At 44.2% G+C, this 20240-nt stretch overlaps 1 protein-coding gene across 6 annotated transcripts in view; it reads left to right on the top strand.

Moving 5' to 3' along the window:
- NRP2 (neuropilin 2) overlaps positions 1 to 20240 on the top strand; it is a 115515-nt gene that overhangs the window by 81478 nt on the left and 13797 nt on the right. The window contains exons 14-16 of one of the 6 annotated variants that reach the window (XM_033111544.1): positions 1533 to 1629; positions 2804 to 2824; positions 12303 to 13204. In XM_033111544.1, coding sequence (XP_032967435.1) covers positions 1533 to 1629; positions 2804 to 2824; positions 12303 to 12583 — 399 coding nt within the window. In that variant the 3' untranslated portion in view covers positions 12584 to 13204. Of the gene's footprint in view, positions 1 to 1532; positions 1630 to 2803; positions 2840 to 5513; positions 5695 to 12302; positions 13205 to 20240 lie in introns of those variants that run through there. The other 5 variants (XM_033111543.1, XM_033111546.1, XM_033111545.1 and 2 more) reach the window with 5 other exon arrangements.

Here is a 20240-nt window from a genome sequence, read left to right as displayed (position 1 = left end):
GAGCCGTGGGAGTCCTTGTGGTCTGTATTTCAATATTTCAAAGGGTTATGCCCATTCATCATTAAGGACGATGGTTAAGCGCTGCTGTTTTCATTGTGTTTCTCACGTTGCCATGGCAACTAAATGACACTCTTATTTGTTATTCAGAATGTGCCTATCTCTACACCCAGACTTGGTTCTTTGTTCCTCCTATTGCCTTTTATATTGCTGAAATCTTCTCCAGCAAATGTTTCTTTACTCCGTTTTATTTTAGATTGCTATCAGGTAGGCTGACAAAGGGACACAGAAGCCAGGGAAATAAATACAAACAAACCCTCCACACACAGGGCAGAGGCCTGTGAAGCCACTCTCAGACTCCAGGGGGGAGAGGGGAACCCCCAGATGTGTCCCATTGAAAGTGTGAACACGGGAAGGGAAGGGTTGCTGTTTGCGCTCAGTGGCCAGCAGACCAGAGAGACGCGTCTCTAAATGAGTGGTTTCTCTCCCAGCAGCTACAGCAGTTGAGTTCTATTATCTCTGCCCCACAGAGCGAGAGACTGAGGCACAGATGGGTATGCGCAGCTGTGCCTGAAACTTGGGTAGGAGCAGACACACTGTGGAAGAGGTGACTGAGAACCAGCCAAAGCATTAACCTGCTCCTCCCCAGACGAGAAGCAGCAACAGATGGCTGGTGAGGCAGCCAACTGCTTGCTGAGCTTGCCAGAGGACATGTGCTAGTTTGCAGAGAGAACCTGGGGAGGGTGAGAGTGAGGAATGGTTGAAGACCACAGAGCAGAGGGGTTCTGTAGCGGCCTGCCTTCACTCACGGTTGTAAGGTGCCCTGAGTTCCTCCCCACCTCCACGAGAGTCCCCATTTATAAACCTGAATGCGTTGTATTGTAAGTACCTGTTTGCATTTTTGTCTCACCCCCTAGATAATGAGATTCTACAAGCAGAGGGTCTTGTCTATTAGGTTTTGTAACTGTCCTTGTGCCTGGCACATAGTAGGTGCTTGGTAAACTATCGGTGAATGGACAAATCATGTCCCTCTTAGTTGTCATAATGGAGCCAGAAGACAATAGTACCCCCAAGGCAATCCAAACCCGAATATTCTATTTCTCACCTTACCCTCACCTGCTCATGTCCTCTGAGTTTCCAAATACCTGGATTGGGCTTTTGAAAGATTTATGAAAAAAGAGCCTCAAAAATAGCTAGGGAAATTTTAACCCTCCTTTAAACACATTCTGATTGTGGTCCTTTTAATCAATACATTCGAGTTACTGGACAACAATATCCATCATCTTGTAATATATATTTTTTAATCCCCTCAAATATGCATTTGATTTGAACCAACTCTTTTTAAATTAAGATTTCAAGCACCGTAGCCATGTGGTCAACAGATGTGTACCAGGAACAGTGACACACACACACACACACACACACACACACACACACATATATTTTAAGCTGCAGTTAACAGAAAATTGGAAATCCTTGCACTGTCTGGACCAGGAAGCATAGTTAACCATGGCTCTTGTTCTTCTGGTTTCTAGATTGTGTTCGAGGGAGTTATAGGAAAAGGACGTGCAGGAGAAATTGCCATTGATGACATTCGGATAAGCACCGATGTCCCATTGGAGAACTGTATGGGTACGTGAATATCTGTCTCTTTGTGGCTCTTCCAAATGAAACACCAAGGAGTGGGATATACAAGAGAAGGAAGCACACCATTTGCAAACACAGTTGTTACCCGGTGGGTAAGGCAGTGACCATCTATATAAGAGGTGAGGTGAGTGTAGCAGTCTCTTAGGCTGTATTCACGAAGGAAGGGGTGTGAGATGGGAAGTCTTACAGCCCTATTCCCATTCAGAAATAGACATGCATTAAATATATGGAGATTCAGAGTGTCAAGACCCCTTCATCAGACTCCAACTTTTAGCAAAGAAAATGCTAGAGGGCGAGAATAACTGCCAGTCAGAATTACATGCAGGAAAGGTTTGATGGAGTTAATGGAAGCCTTCACTGGTGAGCAAAAATAGTACATATGTTATATCAGAGTGATAACATAATTCCCCAAGGAGTTCTTTTACATGAACGAATTGCAAGACGAACTATGGCTTGTGAAGTAACATTTTAGATTTTGCTTTGAAGTTAATACCTCTTAATGCCCCAAATCCCAGAGTTATTTTAAGATTAAACGTTGCACACCAGGTGACCAGTATAGGAAGGACACCATAACTGTCCCCTTGGACAGAAGTGCCGGCCCACCCGAGATGCACACATTTTACCCAGCTCACCCCAAGGGCACCCTGACCATCTCCCCTCAGAACCAGGGACATTCCCAAAAGCAAGCGGGAATCCTGAGAAGGAACGGACCTGCTTTAAGTCAGAAAAATGATGGTAATAACTCACCAACTGCTTTTCTTGGCACCTGAGTACCGTGTGTGTGGGGGGGTGCCTGATGATGTCAGAGCACCTGGGACCGCCCCAGTCCCTTCAGGCAACTCTCAGGCACCGGGCATCTAAAAGTAATCCAGGCTCTGAGAAAGTAATCAGTGGTAAGTGACTGATTACAATGCTTTGGGGACCCATTACACTACAAAGGACTTTTTGTTCCAAAGCAACTTTGAGAATCTCTCCCCACCCACCTGGCCCCCATGATGGTGATGTGTTAGACAACAGTCTAGAGCATGTGGAGGAAATGGGACACTTTCCATGGGGTGTTATAAAAAAATTTAATGGAAGTCATCTTCATCATACCCTACATTCGCCCAATTCTTTCTTCCCGTATCTAACTCAAAATTTCTTTTTGTTTTCCCCCCAGAACCCATCTCAGCTTTTGCAGGTGAGAATTTTAAAGGTAAAAAAAAAAAATATTTTTTTTTTGCATGCTTTTCCTTCCCTCCCTACATGACGTGAATTTGGTGGAGGGAATAAACCTCACAAGAAAAAACAGACACCGCACCTTCCCACCGCTAGATGGCACCAAGAACACCTGGAGATGCCAGGGAAGGGGGATTGAGATCCTCACTGTCTGTTGTTTAATTAAAGTTTAGAAACCGATAATAGAGACAAATAGGTTACAGATAAACCTTTCAGCCTTGCATTGTCCAACGGGGAGCAATGAGGCTGAAAATGCATGAGTGGTGAGAAAGGAGAGGCTGTAGGGAGACTGAACAAGAACAACAAAAAAATCAGTAGTAAATTAAAAGGGAAATGAGGTGGCAATGATTTATTTTAGCCTGAAGATGGTTTCTTTCCAGTTCCAGAGTACCAAGGCAGCAGTCTCAATTAACCCTCAGTGAGATACAGTGGCAGGAGGTTTTGTGAGGGAAGAAAGTTAGGGAAAAGACACAAAGAGTGATAATCCTATTGAGGAAAAGCTGCAGAATTCAGGAGCTGGTGTCTAATAAAGGGAATAAGAAAGCATATTGGATGACTAGAGTGAGAGCACTTTAAATAGAGAACTGAAAAACAGAGAAGGACATTTTCTTCCTAATAAAGTAAATAAAGAGCAGAGCAAAGAGAGAAGAATTTGGAGTACTTGCCTCCTCCATTGAGAAGGGGAAGGGACTCCAAACTTGGGGATGTTTATGCCCCTGCTGTTATAATGCAGTGCATTTCATATTTTGGCCCTTTTTGCAATCCGGTTACTTGACACTGCTGAAGTTTCCACCCAGGTTCCCGTGCTAAGTGTGGAAAAGCCACTCTAAATGCTTCACTTTAGTTGGCTTGGGTGTAGAAGCACACTCAGAGACAGTCACCCTCACCTAAGGACGTGTTTTTCATAACCTATTTAATGCAAGCAATTGTGAGGGTTGTTGGGCCCTGTGTGTACTGGCTGGCCTTAACCCCATAGGTGACAGCATTTCAGAGATAAGGGAAGTCAGTTTTATATCTGAAGTCTAGACTTGTTATCTTCACTCTCATTAATCTGTCCAGCTCCTGGCTAGAAAGAGATGAATTCCTGGTTTGTCACCTAGATGCGCTCTCTGACTCCAAATCATCTCGCCTAATTTGCCATTCATCACCCATAGCTCTAAGACAATAGATGGGGGAGCGGGGGGAGAGCCCAGCAGAATAGTGAATGACAGACCTCCAAAAAATTTCTTATCTTCCTTTCTCACCCTTCCTTGCCCCCCTGAACCCCATTCCTACTCCCCATGGCACATTTTGAAGTGTTAAGAGTATTCATACGCCTATGTTGGTGCTCTTTGGGTGTGAGTTTTATGTTCATGCAAATCTAAAGCGTTGGAAGGAAAGCTGAGGTCACAACTGAACGACTTGGATTCCAGTTGAATTCAAGTTCTAACCTTCAGGACCCAAGGTAATGTCGATGCTGGGGAAGAAGTGGAACCGGCTTATGTTGTCTCACCGGACTCTCATTGGTTGTTGAGACTCACAGCTCCCAGGACAGGGCTGATTAAAAACTTCCAGGCACTGCCGCAGACAGTGTTCTGTGTGAGCACACATGCCCGGGTCCGTGACTGACAGGTACAGTGGCTAAGTGCTTTGCTTCTGTAAGAGAATAAACAAACCAGGGCACATGTGCTCTCCTTGAGGCTGTGTTTACCGTGAGGCTTCACAGTCCAGTCATGTTCTCTTGTAAAATATATATAAATAAAATATCATCAGAGCCGCAGTGCTCATCTAGCCAAAATAAACACAGGGCTTAGTGACTTGAAGGTAAGACTTTCCGGTGTGCTCCCGATGGGCTGGTTTGGGGGATTAAGCAGAGGCAGAGCACCGGTGGCATGGATTGTCCTACAGCTGATGTCTTGGGAGATAACGAGCATCTTTGGAAGGAGGAAACCAAATCTTGGGGAGCAGAGACTTGGCCAAGGAACACTTGGCCAAGTCCAAAGCAGGATCGGAGTTGAGAGAATGGACAATTTTAATCCCATTGCCAAGTTTCACATGGAATGCCGACATGGTAGCCAGATGAACCCAGGGCCAGAGAGTCTTCTTTTGGGCTGAGGCCCATTTGACCTCAGCATGCAACTCTGTGTTTTGATTCAAGCAAAGCTTTCCATTTGGGAGAGGAAAGAGGAGCATTTGCTCTGTGTAACCTAGTGACTGGCATACCGTTTCTCTCCTGGTCCTGGCAGAGGCAGCCTTCTCTCAGTGGGGGCGTGGGGGCCTTAGGATTAAATCTGCCTTTTCACTCAGAAAGGGAAACCAAGAGAAATCAGATTTGGGCAGCAGGATATGGAAAGTTGATGGCAAAACACTATTAACTACAGACACTTCCATTGTTAGTATGTTTTCTTGAATTCGAGTTGTTTTTCTTTTCCATTATAAATTAACCATGAGACAGAAGCATTCCCATTCTTTAAGCGAAACCAGGTAAATCTTTAAGGAAATGCAATGACAGTGGCCTCCGGACTTGAGCTTATTAGGTATTCTTGCTCTTTTGTATTTTGAAGTGTCTTTCATTTTCCACCTCTTACTCATTTCTTGCCATGAGACATGTTCTTTTTATGCAAACCACCTTGTGTTTTCTGCTTAGTGTGTATACTTTGATTGTATATCAGGGTGTGAGTCAGTAAGAAGAGAAACAAGCCATGAAGAGAAAGAGAACTGTGTAGAGAAGGGACAAAGAAAAGAGAGAATGAAGAAGCTGTGTTGTGATTTTTAAAAAGACTTTTTTTCTTGTTGGTGTTATGAGTCACATTTTAAACAATGTAGACTGGGTGTGCATTTTTTCTTTTCTTTCTTTTTTTTTTTTTTAAAGCACTGGCTATAAACATAGTACCATCATGTATCTTTTTCTAGAAGTTGAGGGTTAACAAGTGAAAAACTGTGTGTAAAGGGAAAAGACAAAAAAAAAAGTGGTGTAATTGAGGTGATGAATTATTTCCTCTTAACTGATACTTTCTTTTTTCAATAAAAGAAAAAAGAATAATAAAGAAGCGAGTAAAAATATATAAAGCCCATAATCAGAGTTCTGCAGTTGTTGACTAGGTGGTTATTTTTAGCAGCTCACGGTGGAAGCAAGAGTTCTTGTTCATGTTAGAGTCTCTGAACAAAGCAGCAGCAGAGAGACTGGGTCTGGTACCCAACCCGTTAGAGACCCATGGAAATCCCGGGGATGGGGGCATTTGTGGAAGGTGGTTGTAAGAGTGAAGAATTCAGAACTGCTATGTCTACCAGTGATGGATGCTAAAAGAAACATCAGTGTCTCCTGTTAACAACTGAGGATGTAGGTTTCATGTCTCAGACCCGTTCTTCGGGACATGGGGCCCATCTCTTGGGTTTCACTTTCTGTAGTCCTCCTCAATTTTCATCCAGGTAAAACCAGGAGAAAATGAGCACCAAAGGCATTTCTCGTGGGCATAGAGGAGAGCAGTCTTCAGAGAGACCCATTTTGGGGCTGTGACAGCTGGCAGGGGTTTGTGCATCAGGTTGGAAGTTCTGTTTACTTGGTGCCAACTAGCCCATCTCTGCTATGTCCCACCCCCTTCTCTCCCTCTGCATACCCACCCTCATTCCCTGTTGGCTGCCTCCCAGAACCTTTGCCCACCAACATAAAGGGCACAGGACCTGGAGTCGGCCTCAAATTCTTGCTCTTCTTGGCTTCTTTTCTCCCACCGCTCTCTTGACTAGAAGCACTTCTGAGATGCAGTGAGGGTTAAATGGCGTGTATGCACGTAATCCTCTGATGAAAGGCAGAGAAGTATTCCTAAATCCTGCCAGGGTTCCAGATAGGCAGCTGTGCTGTGTGACTCCTCCTTGCTCCCCCTCCCCCTTACGTCTCCAGCTGCCAGATGAAGACTAGGTGTTACTGAGCAAGGAAGCCTGGAGATCAGATGTGTGTAAAGCGGGTAACTGCTTAGCTGCCATTGCTCGCCTAAGGGGACACTGAGGCATTCTTTGTGAGGTTTGCTTGCGCACACTGCCACCCGTATCACGGAGACCTGGCGCATCCCCTCCCTGCAAGTTTACCATTCATCTAAACAGCTGCCAACGTCAGTTTCTCTAAGGGAAGAAAAACATCATTCTCACCGACTTTTCTTCTCTCCAAGAACAGAAAGGACAGTTTCTTAGTTTAAAGAAAGTAACCTCAGTGCCACTAACGAGATGAGATGTGTCCGAGACTTTAGCCAACCAACCACAGGTCTGAATTTAGAGGCATCTTATTTATTTATTTATTTATTTATTTATTTATTTATTTAGTCGACACAATAAATAAAACCTATTCAAACAAGGGCAGTACAGGGCATAATTCAGATTTTTAAAAAAGAGAGAAGGAAACAAACACTGTTTTCGACACTTGACCTATTCACACAAATCTTGCCGCTGGGTGTCTACATTCACCCATCAAGCAGGGAATTCCCTGGGTTTGAAATAATTTAGCAAAAGTAGAACACCAGAAGACAAGGTTCCTTTTACATAGGTCCATGTTCTGTATAAATAATAAGAATAATAACAAAGAGGCATTTTAGATAGATGGGGGAATCAGCATGTTTTCTGCTACTCTAATGGAAACCTTCTGATGACCTTCCATACACTGCTTGGAAGGCAAATCAAAAGAGTCATTTCTCAGGGTATTTTGTACTTTTACATTCTTTGTCCAAACAGACCACATTCTTCTACTATCTTCTGTAAACTTCTCCAGAGGAGCCAACCTTTTTTGGGGGGGCTTGTTTAATCTCACAAATTAAATAAACCTTTTATCTGAAATGCCCCTTCACCAACACTTTATTTTCAACCTGTCCAAAAAGGACTCCCCAGACAGGCCGGGCCTAAAATAGTGCTTATTTGCAATGAGCCTTTTTTTCTTTTTCTTCTGAGAGAGACAACTCGACCATTGTTGACTTTTAAAACATTTCTTTAAGAAACTTGGGTGACCCCTCCAGGCCCAGAGGACATGTCGTAAACTTAGTTGTAGCAGATGCTTTCTCTTTTCAGTGATTCAGTGAGAACCTAACTTGACTGAGACAATCCTCAGACAGGTTCCAACAGAAGCAGGCAGCAGAAAGGGCGAGGGCCACTTCCTGTTCAAGAATGGGGGTCTGCACACTTTTTCTGTGAAAGGCCAGATAGTAAATATGTTGGGTTTTATGAGACTCTGAGTCACAAGTTCTCAGCTCTGCCATTGTAGCTCAAAGGCAACCACAAGCAGTATGTGAACAAATGAGGGAGGCGGTGTTCTAAAATGGACAGAACAGGCAGTGGGCCAGATTTGACCTATAGGCCATCATTATCTGAGCCCTGGGTTCGAGCACAGGATGTGCTTCCAGGTCTGACCCTGCCCCTGACCAGCAGGTGTGAACTTCTGAGGGCTCTGGGCCATGGATAGGGTTTCATCATGCGTTGCTCTGCCCTCTTCCTCAATTTTCCTCCAGGTAAAACCAGGGGTGAATCACTTATCCTCTCAAGTTCTCAGGTCTTGCATCTCAGAGTCATGAGAAATAAACAAGATAATTCACATGGAGCCCATAGCCGAATGCTCACCGCTCAGGAAATGCCACTCATTGTAGCCGTGGTACTGGCCACATTTCCCAATTGCATATTAATCCAGTAACCCTATTTGCACAGTAAACATGGAAGGAACATTACCTACTGTGTGATTTTTCTCCTTATGATCCTCCCATGCAGGGCTTCTTCACATTTCTTGTTTCTCAGAATTCAGATTCTTTGCGTTCATGTTGCCCCTTCTCCAGAAGGCTCAGAACCTTTGCAGGTGAAAGCCTGTTCAGCCTTGCAAATACACTTGTAGTTATCGACTCTTTCAATATCTGTTTCTCATTATCTCACACAAGGAGAAAACTCTGTGGAGAATTGAAGAGTTGGGGGTGAAAAATAATGAAAAATAATTCCGGAGTTGATTTTCCAATTGGGAAACAAAGAAAAAGTATGTAAGTGGTAGAAGTCGGAGCAATCAAAGGGAACATTCAGGTCACCAGCGCTAGGCAAGGTTGAAGTCGCACTTTCTAGGTTGAAGTGCTCTTCCTCCCTGGTTGGGGAGCTACCTCAGGCTCCTTTATTGTAAAGCACCCCATATGCCTGAGGGTGTGAGTGAGGCAAAAATACAGCCCCTCACCAACCCCGTACCTGGTGCAGGCAGCATTTTCCCTAAGAGGCCACATTTTTGAAATTTTATTTAGAAGCACAGCATGAACTAGCAGAATCTCTAGCACTTTCCAAGAATAGCAGTTATGTGAAGTACCAGTGAGTCATTACCATTTTCCAGAGAATCTGAATGTTGTTCCAGAATACATTCCTCCATCCATCCATCCATCCATCTGATATCCGTTGGATTGCTGCTATTGTCTGAGAAGGTGCTCTTTAGATGGTGATTTAACCCCGGTTGATTCTTTAACTTCCTTTTCTGGCAAACCACACAGCCTCATTAGCATATAGCCCTGGACGGCTGCCACAGAGCCAGGTTCCAGACCAGGGATCCACCTGCCTGTGGGAGTTGAGTCTCTTTAGCTGGGGAACGTTCTGAGAAACTCTGGCCCCCAACCACAGGTCACCCCAAAATTGCCTGTGGGTGATGAGGGAAAGGTTGTTAGGTGTATCTTCTTCTTTCTTACTCCCTTAACTTTAAAAGCACAAGCTCATGTAGTATGTGTTTTTCATATCTCCAAATAAATGCCCAAGGACAACGTTTAAGGAGCCAATATAATGTCCCTCAAATCGGCTTTTGTCACTAAAATTTTCTACATGTTGATAATTTCAGGGGAGGGGAACAGTGCTAGGAAAGGGGAAGAGAGGGTCTTCTACCTAAAGTGGAGTTTGTATTTTAAATGTAGCAGAACCCCGAGACCAAGGGTCTTTCTGATTCTGAATAGGTGATCCACATACGGTGGTTTTACTTTCCCCAGCGAGTCCCCTCAGACTTCCCCACTGTGCCCCAACTTTGTCTCTATAAGAAACACTTTGGGAGTAACATTAAGGCCGCATCCTTCCCCAGCGCCAGCACGTTGGGCCCTCGGTGGTGTATTTAATGTTGAAAACCCGCCTTTTGGCGGAAGAAAAGCACACCTTTGAGCTGAGACTAAGTGGTGATGGCGAGAATGTGGGCAGTTGTGCCTGTTTTCTGCTCGACTAAACTTTGCACTCCTGCCTTTGTGGTCTGGTCAGGTGCTTCATATGGGGAGTTAATCCCTATGGATTTATCGCCTTCCTTTCCTCTCAGTGGTGAGCTGCAGCCCCATTAGGGGATGGCCCTCACTGTGGAACCAAATCGAAATCAGGCAAATCTGAGAACGCCATTTGTTGGGGGAGGCACTGAGGAACTTTGGGCCGTCCCTATACACTTTGTTGCTTCTCGTGCATTTTTCTGAGTCCATGTGAAAATCCAACAGCAGGACGGTTGCCAGGCAGCAGATACTCTTGGTGACCTGAATAATGAGTTGACACCAGTTTACTGTGACTCGAAAGCTGGCCATTTCAAGGAGCTGTTTTCAGCACCCTGTTTTCCCATTCACTGTTTCTATGCATGATTTTAATATGGGGGGAGAGAGAGAGAGCAATGCTTTCCCAGCTACGATAATGAAATTAAAGAAAAATAGAGTAGGTGGTCATGAAGATGACAGTGTAGACAGTTTAATGGTAGGGATCCTGGGATTCTGGGAGCCTTTCCACCCCAGGGGTTGTGCACGTGGCTGTCAGGGTATATGCTGTGTGACACATCCTTGTCAAAGCTCCTCCTGTACTGTGGCACTTCTGATGGCCCTAGAGGCATCAATGACCCCTGTACCTTAGTGGAAGGGATCCCTAAAACCAGAGGAACCAATGATTGAGATCCAGGAAGGTGGGCAAGCTATGAAAGATTTTCCAAGAAAAATACTGTCATTTTTTCTGCCACTTCTGAGAAGACATCAGAAGGTCTGACCCAACCCTCAGCTCTTCCACAAATCAAAGAGAGAAGTCCTGGTGTTCGGGGTAGAGGAATGGGTGAACACTGACTCAGAAATAAAAGTCTCTGCCTCGGTTCAGTCTTTTAATCATAGCATTTATTGAGCGCCTTCTTTGTGCATACCCTGAGGTAGAAACCAAGATGAGAGTGAGTTCTTCTGCTTGAGGAGCTCCGAGTCTCATGGAGGAGGTTTAAAAATGTAAATAAGCCCTGTCTGTCTGCATCTTGAGCAGAGATACACCCACAGAGTAGGACCAACGATGCATGAAGAAGGCAGCAGCATGGCCATAGCTCCCCACTGGGGTGGCCCATGGATAGAGAAGATACATCTTTCTGGCCACCGGCACTTGATTTAAGCACCTAGGGAGGAATTTTTCATAGGTTAAGCATACATCATTTTTCAGAAGTAAAGATCATGTCTGGTTTTGGCAAGCTCAAATGCTCCTAGTCCCATTCTGGGCCAGATTCTCATCTGATGTAAATCTTTGGGAGAATCAAGTTGTAGCACTGTTTTGCATCAAGTGGGATTCTAGCCAGTCTTTCCCCAGAGTTACCCTGGGCTTAAATCTACTACATCATTTCCATGGCAACCAGAGGCCAGCCTGTGAATGTGGTTGCCTTCTAAATCCTCTGCTAGCTTCTTTTCCCTCCTCTGTCTTTCCCTTGATTAAGAATGATCTCCCTCCCTTTGCTCTCACTCATTCTCGCTCTCACACACCCACTTTCATTTTGTGCCCACATTTTTTGTTTCAACATCCTCCCAATCAGATTTTTAAATCCTCCATCCAGTTTTTTAAAAATGAAGATTTGTTAGTCATTGCTTGACAGTGAATTGACCTGTTTAGACAAGACCAGGCTGATTTCAATGGGCATGGAACCCTTGGCAAGCCAAAGCGGAATTTACCTTCAAGTCTAGCCAGCCTAATTAATACACTGTTTGAGAACACTGGCCAGCCAGACCAAATACTGTATTTCCACCCATTCAGGGAATCAGCCTTATGGAATCCCAGAAGTTATTTCAACATCATTTACTTGTGTATATTAGTGTGTGTGTGTGTGTGTGTGTGCGCGCACGAGCGTGCATATGGGTGAATTATAACGCTTCTATGTATTATAGAGTAATTGTGGTTTAACAGAAAGAAGAAAAGAGCTCTTGGTTGAATCCCATACTTACTACTTACTTGCTGTGTAACCACTGTTCGTTTAACCTCACTGAGCCTCTATTTACTCATCTGTATAATGGGTCGTCTACCTCATAATGTTGTGAGAGGGAAATAATATCGGTCATTTAAAAGTGCTTGGCAGGAACTATATACTCAGTACCATCTTATTCCCCTGTCCCCTTCCCTATCCACTCCGAAGCATGTGTGTGTTTCCTTTTTTTTTTTAATTAATTTTTTGATTAGTCTGCATGCTCTCAGCCTAGCAACACTCTTCTGTGTCTCTCCACCAGGGGGCACCCTCCTACCAGGGACCGAGCCCACAGTGGACACGGTGCCCGTGCAGCCCATCCCAGCCTACTGGTATTACGTAATGGCCGCCGGGGGCGCCGTGCTGGTGCTGGTCTCCGTCGCGCTGGCCCTGGTGCTTCACTACCACCGGTTCCGCTATGCGGCCAAGAAGACCGATCACTCCATCACCTACAAAACTTCCCACTACACCAACGGGGCCCCTCTGGCGGTGGAGCCCACCCTAACCATTAAGCTAGAGCAAGACCGCAGCTCTCACTGCTGAGGGCCGAAGCAAGGACAGCACCCAAAACAAAAGAGAAAGACTGCAAACACGTTGCCTCGATTTTGCACTTTTTTCTCCTCGCCTAGTCTCTGTGTGAACTCTCAGACATCTCTCTCTTGGGGCACAAACCCTGTGCACTCTTGTCCATCCCGAACATTCTCCTTGGGTTCTTTTTTTTTTCCTTTTGTTTCCTTTTGTTGATTCCAAACCAACCAACCCCAACTCTAATGCTGCATCTTGGAATTTGAGAAGAGATACACCCTTAAGCACTTCACAACTCAAGGCTCAGCTGGTTTTCTTCCAGAAACTGGTTCCCTGATTCTTCCCCTTGCCTTACCCAATACCTCCTCTCGGTGGGCAGTCTGCCAGGAGACTTGAGGGGAATCCTGGATCTGTGTGTTTGTACATAGTATACATTCGTGTGTGTGACTAGCTCTGTGTGTGGGTGTGAGAGAGAGAGACTGGTTCATTGTGTGGGGGGGGAGTGTGTGGGTGTGTTCAGAGAGCACCCCCTTTCACTCTTGAGTTACTTCTCCGGGGGTACATTTTACAAGAAAATAATATACTGTACTAGTTTTGTTTACTTGGAGAAGAGATTGAAGCTTTTTGTTGCCTTATCTAGCTTTGGCTGGCTTTCTGTTGGCTACCATTGTCATCTCCAGGTACCTAAAAACCTAGAGGCCACATGAACTGCAATGTGGCCCCCCCTCCCATCCCTCGCCCATCCCCCCCACACCTGACCCAAGAGGAAGGTTCCCCCAATGCACTCAGACATGACCCCTTGTCATGTCTCTTGGCATCTTTGAAGTAACAACAGCCACTGGGTGCGAGCGGAACCATTTCTACTTCCAGCCCTGAAGCAAATCTGTCTCATGTTGCCTTATAAAAGAGAAGCTCATAATGAATGTTTAGCTTTTATCAGTTAAGTCCAATCTTGGAATAAGTCATAGAGAATAACGAAACTGAGACTGATGTAGGAAAAGCAGTGGCTTAAGCGGAGAGAGAGCAGGAGGAGGTGGAGAAGGGAGGAGAAGGAAGGACTGAAATGTTGTGTTTTAAAAGTCCCCTCATCTGAGGGGAATCATTGTGCCCAACTTGGGATGGAGTTGAGTAAGAAGGTTAAAAACTGTATTCTTTGGTATTATATTGGTCATTGTAATAGCATTTGTAAAATATGGGGGAAAAGAGATCATTTGCTTTCCTTTCATGGTGTTAATGTGTGCCTGAATCTATAGCCACTAAAATGTAAGGCTGTCCACCTGACTTAGTTGAATACTATGAGAGACTAAAGAGGAATCATTTTTTAAATGCACCCGTGTGCTACCCCTGTTCGTAGCATCTGGCAAATCCACCCTCGTAGGCTGGCCTGGCATTTCCAGATGTTGCTGTATCCTCACGAGAAGTATAATGAAGATAAATCCGTTGCCACCCATTTGTCCTCTCTAAGCAACATAGGGAAAGGGATGTTGGAGATAAATGGCCTAATGATATTGTACAAAGGATAGATTCAATAATGAAGTCGATTTCAGTGATAGAAAATTCATATTTTAATGAGATTCTCAGTGTACTGGGGCTCAGCCTGAGGGTGTTTATTTCTCACCTTCCTGCTAGGAATCCACTGGGGAAGTACAAGATTCTCTCCAAAGATGGTTGCCTGGGCTGAAAGCCTCCAGGTACCTTCGGAGAACAAAATACTAATGATTGATTTTTCTTTTTCTTTTCTTTTTTCTTTTTTGGTTGCTTGGGAGAGAGAGAGAGAGACTTTTAACATTCTTTCAGAATATCCACATCACTCCCTAGTCTAGTGCACACACACTCACTTTTGCATCTGGTTTGTTTCATCCTCTTGAAAGAATGGTGCTCTCCCACTCTTATTCTATTTCAAAGAGCTACTCTGTCTCAACCACAGCAGCCCTGCCAAAAAAAGAAAAGATGAAAGGCTAAAGCGTGAGCTACCTTGAAATTTCAAGACGTGTCCTACCCCAGCTGAAGATGAGAAAAGAAGCAGGGAGAGGGAGGAGGGGTAGGCGCCCATGACACCATGTGATGACTTCCATGCCAGTCACTAAGGGCTTTTTATCTCAGGTGTTCACATCTGGGGCCGGGCATTCCTCTGAAATGATTGACATCCCTGTAGGCACCCCATGGAGGCACGGTGTCAGGAAATTACACCTGGAAAATCCAGCCAGTGTAGCAACTGTCTGAGTTACCATATACCCTCGAGGATTTCCCTTCTTTAAAAGAAGACAACAACTTTGTGAATTTGCTGTATCTTTATCTGATGCCCCATGTGGCATCATCTTTATGTACATGTCATAGTTGAGAATATGAGACTGCTCGAATCTTCGTGAATCCCATGATGCACTTCAGCTGGGGATGTCACACATACTCACTCCTCTCTCTCTCTCTCTCTGTCTCTCTGTCTCTCTCTCTGTCTCTCTCTCTCTCTCTCTCTCTCTCTCTCTCTCTCTCTCTCTCTCTCTCTCTCTCAGCCCCAGCAACTTTCATAGTATTATCCAGGTACTATGCTAAAAGGGCAGCTCTTCTATAAAAGCATGCCTTGCATCTTTAAAAAGCAAAATTCTTTATTTCGTAGAGGGAGGAAAGAGTCACTCTCTTCTAAAAAAAAAAGTAGACTGGACTGGTGAATGCATGCATGCATGTGTTTAGAGTTGCTTTTCAGAAGACAAAGAGGTGATAGCAACTCATAAAATACAAATGAATGAATGAATGAATTTAAGGTCTAGCTCAGGCTGGTAAAGTTTTTGCCTTAGAAGTTTCATGTCAACAGACCCAGGAGGGAATGAATCCCCTATCTCTGGGGTGAGAATTCCCTTGCTTGATATTGATACTATACTAGCAATTGCTATCTCCTACTTGCTGGTGAAGGCAGAAAAAAAGGAAAAAATATCATAGCGGTGCCATTGACAAAACAGGATGCTGAAAATAAAGTAAAATCGTCTTTTCCCTTATCCCACACTTTTGGGATTAAAGCCAGAATAGGATAGGAAATCCAGTAATATCTCTGAGGTTGATGCCCCATTTTTAAAGAGACCCTGTCTTGAAAATGAAACTGACAGGCAAGCTAACACCTAAATAACCGAAAATTACCAAAGAACAACAAGACAAGAAAACTTAAAGATTTTTAACTTCCTATTCTTATCCCCTCTCCCTATAACTGTGACAACTCTTGCATTGCTCAGTTGCCTGTGTGTCAAAATAACTTGTGGACATTGGAAACTATTTGAAAATGTATTGTGTGGAATGTAATAAAATAATGATATTTTTATACAAACATCTGGGTTTTTTTTCCCTGTGCCTGTGAGAACAAAGTTGAAATGTAGGCTTTGAACAAACTGATGTTTTCAAAGTTTACACATTGCCTTCTGAGCTACAGGGCATTTCTGTGGGAGGTAGGTGGGTTTTCTCCTTGAGTCTGAATGCCAGCTTTTCCTTCTGTTCTTTTTATTACTACTTGTTAGGAGTTTTATCCAATTTGTGCAGCTGAGCCAACTTTTATGATGGGTGTGGGATTTTGCAAAAGTTGCCGAGTGCTAAATTGATCAATGTGATTTCCACAAAATTTCTCTTGATGGCAAACCCCTGGAGATTGGACTCTTACTTTCAAAGGGTCCCATAGGGGAATGGGACCGGTAAAGCTGAATCATGTACTCGGCTCTATGGAGACACATAGCTTCCTTTGGAGAAGTGGTGACATCTTACCCTTGTCTACCAAATTATTACTTCCAGGGGAACGTTCATCTCCAACTTATGAGCACTTTCCCAGTCAGAACGAGAACTTGTGGCATGTTCAATGTTCGAAGATATTCTAGACTTCATTTTGGAGCAAGTAACGAAGATAATTATATGATTACAGTAGACCTGGACTATCAGGGTGCAACAGTTTATAAAAGGAACATTCCATGAAAACTTGGAGGAGAGGGACTTGGGGAAACTTACTAAACAAGCCAGATCTCAATGACAAATATTTTTCTTTGGTTCTCCTCTTTGGGTAGTTAGTGATTAGTTATATAAAATATTTCTATCAGAGAGCGATTAGGAGAAAAAAATCTAGGAACTGCAACCTCCAGCTGTTCAATGTTTCTAGAACGTGGTCAAGAAGAGGTCGTTGGATATATTAGGAACATTCATTCCATCAACCCAGGAGACTTCCTCAGGGGTCCAAGACCCATCCATAAAGGTCTTAAGAAAAGGGACATGTCTGAGAGACCATATTTCTGCCAGAGTCTTGCTTTTTCCCCCTGTCTAAACCCAGATCCAGGAAGGAATGCTTTTACAATTAGGAAACCTATCCAACTAGTGCTACGAGGAAACAGGCTTCTGGTTTTCAGATCTTCGAGGAAGCTCTGTTAGTAGAGAAGGCTCATCCCTGTTTGTCCTCTCCAGGAGAATAGAGTGGAATATCCATGATTAAAGCCTTGTTTGTGCCTGTCATGACAAGCACAATTACCCATTTTGCCTAAGTAATATTTGGCTTTCCTTAAAGCCATTTGTTCCCATTAGAAAAGGATGAAATGAAGGCATCTCGAAAGTACTTCTTTCAGACAAAGACCCAGGCTCAGGTACCATTTTCCTGAGCTAGCCTAGGACCAAATTTGCCAGATGAAATTAAATAAGCCATCGCTTATATTTTGTTAGCATTACTGTTTTGGGAGCCACCTTTGAGAATTTTATCATTGCTCTTTCTGCCTTGGTTCTAGTCCCAAGGCTCATTCTACAGGTACTCTCTCTTCCCCAAAAGGGCAAAGACTCTTAGGACTCTAATCTTAGCTACCAAGCACAGCACTGTTACCAACGTGGTATCATATATTTCAGACCGAGCTCAAGCACAAGTGTTACAGAAATTGTGTTTCCATGGATCATAAATACCAGATGTCAAGGCCCAGTAAGGTTTGTTCGGGCTCCTACCTGGCTCTTTATGAGGGTTTGAGTGTACCTTCTTGCTGTTGAAACAAGACACTGCCCTCCTAGCCCAGATATCCAAAGCCCGGCCAATCAACTGCGGCCCATGTTTGTTTTTCTCGCCCCTCTTTACTGACTCTGCAGTTGTTTTTCACAAACATCATGGCCTTTCTGTAATCTTTGATGAAAAGAGCGTTATTTTTAAGTTTTGATTTGTCTGCGTTGTGAGCTGCACATCTGAGCCAGACTGCAGATCTGTCGGTGCAGCTTGTTTTCTCTCTTTAATTGTGCACGTCACTGTGGCTCTCACAGCTGTAGTTTGCCTTTCATCCCCTTCCGTGACTGCCCAAAGAAAACACGAAACAAATCCAACCAGAGCAAAAGGAGGGGATAAGGGAACACAAGCTGATGGTCCTACAATCAGCAAGGAAAAGAATCACCGTATGGAAATAAATTAAAATCAGGAAGTGTGTAGGATTTAATGACGCCTGACAGAGGTCAGGTGCATCCGAGGTTAGGTATAATCAGAAACCTGCACCCTCAGAAGGCATCAAGCCACAGGCTTCAGCCAGAGTACATTTTTAATAACTGTGTGGAGGAGTTCCGTTTGGCTCCAAGCCTAAGCACTGAAGAGATATGAGATTGGGGGAACTGCCAAAGAGCAAAACCCTTTTAGGATGGTCTGGCACAATGGAGAATCTAGGTGCTTCAGGAAAACCGGCAGAAAACTAGTGGATGGGCAGGAAACACAGAATCATTCTCCTCTCATCTAGGTGAAGTAATTATTCTTAACCTTTGTGGACACTGACCTTCAAGAGCCCCAAAAAACTAAAGTCCCATGGGCATTGGACCAAGAAATAGGAAAGGCCATTTGAAGAGTTAGCAACAGATGTGCTGGGTGTTGAGAGGGTGTGGAGCCAGAGAGAAATTTCCAGGCTCTCGGCCTCACATGGAAAGGTGCCATCTTGGTTATTAGATGGCCGTCAGCTGTAATCAGATGGCCATCCGCTGTGGCTGGGTGGCCATCAGCGGTTACCAGTTAGCCATTAGCCACTAATATAACTGCTGTGGCCATGCTGGTAAGGCAGTTGGTTGGTTGGTTGGTTGGTTGGTTGGTTGGTTGGTTGGTTGGTTGGCAGAGAGGCAGATGGCGGATTACAGCTAGCAAGTGTGGTTAGCAAGCAGATTACATTGCAGATCGTGTTGATCCCACTTCCTGTGTCTCGCCCAACCGCCAGCGAGGATATAGTGGTCTGACTCCCCTATCTATGGCTCCGTTGTTGTTCCTTTTTGGCCTCACCATATCCTGCGTTCTGGTGCGGGGAGCGGGAGCTGAGACCCTGCATGACAGTGGGGAAGCACCTTGTCTTGGAGTCTTATGACCAGAGCGGTTATTGATCCTGAAGGAGGTTGTTGGGGAAAATTTTAGGATAGTAACTGGCTGGTTTCTCATCTGTATTTTTAACGTACAAGATATACACAACTACATCTTCAAAAAGTGCAAATAATACAGAGAAAACAGAAGTCCATTTCATTGTTAACCAGTCCCACTCTCCTCAGAGAGAGGAACCACAAGAAGTGGTTGGAGATATATATTTCCAGGCCTTGTTTTATATCTTTAACAAACATCTATAGTCATATCTAATTCCATGCTTTTATTTGGTTGGCATTTGGTTTTGTTCTGTGTAAATGGTACCATCACATTTGCGCTTTGTTGGACAACTTGCTTCCTTTCGTTGGATAAAGTCTTGAGTATACTTCAGTACATACTTCAGTACACACGGACAGATTTACCTCATCCTTTCTAGATGTTGTACTGCATTCCTTATTGTATTGATGTACTGCTCCCCTACTGGTGGGCATTCAGGTTGTGTCTTGTGTTTTGGTTTTGGTTTTGTTTTTTTTTACTATTATAAACAATACTGCAATGACCATCCTTGAAGTTGCCTCTTTGGGCACATATTTCTCTCCGATAGAATTTCTGGGTCAAATGGTGTGCCTGTTTTCATTTTCATAGAATGAAATGGCTGAGGTGTTCATTTTTAAATGAACCTGTCCCCTTTTGAGAAGGTAACAAATTAGTGGACAGCCTGGGTGATATCTCCTGCCATATTTGCTCAAGCTGCATAATCTTTGTGACTATCTCCTTTTCTCTAAAGTGGGCAGAGTGCTTGTAAGAGAAGACTCTGGACAGTTTTAGCCGAAGGGTATTTTAATCCTAGTGACCTTTTTTTTTTTTTAACTGCCAGTATGTGGAGAAAGTGGGCCTACCTGTATGTGGCAGCTCGCCGGAGCAGTGGCAGCTCACTGGGCGGTGGCCCAGGAGTTAATTCTATCCCTGGGTTCAGCAGGCAGAGCCCTGTCCTCCAAGATTAATGAGTTCCACTTGGCTGCTTCAAAGAGTGACTGTACTGTGCCTTGCTGTTATTTATTTATGTTTTCTACTAAAAAATTCATGTAAAAAAACATCCTTTAAGGTCAGTGCACAGTACTGTGCTGTAGACTAAAATATTCCAGCAGCCACAGTGGGCCTCCAGGCCCACAGAGATGCTCTAATCCATGCTGCCTTGTGACCAACGCCCTGAGAGGAGCAGGCTTTCCGGGCTGAAAGGTGGTGTCCAGCTTCCTTCTAAGGAGGTTCAGGAAAGGCACCAGGTGACAGGTTTATTTTCTAGTGGGAGGTTTATACGTACAGGCAAAGCTACTAACCCCAAATGGCTCCGGCAAGGAGTGG

Source organism: Rhinolophus ferrumequinum, chromosome 8, assembly GCF_004115265.2.
Source record: "Rhinolophus ferrumequinum isolate MPI-CBG mRhiFer1 chromosome 8, mRhiFer1_v1.p, whole genome shotgun sequence".
NCBI lineage: Eukaryota > Metazoa > Chordata > Mammalia > Chiroptera > Rhinolophidae > Rhinolophus > Rhinolophus ferrumequinum.
Note: the sequence above shows the minus strand (reverse complement) of the source record. Positions and strands in the feature narration are given on the sequence as shown.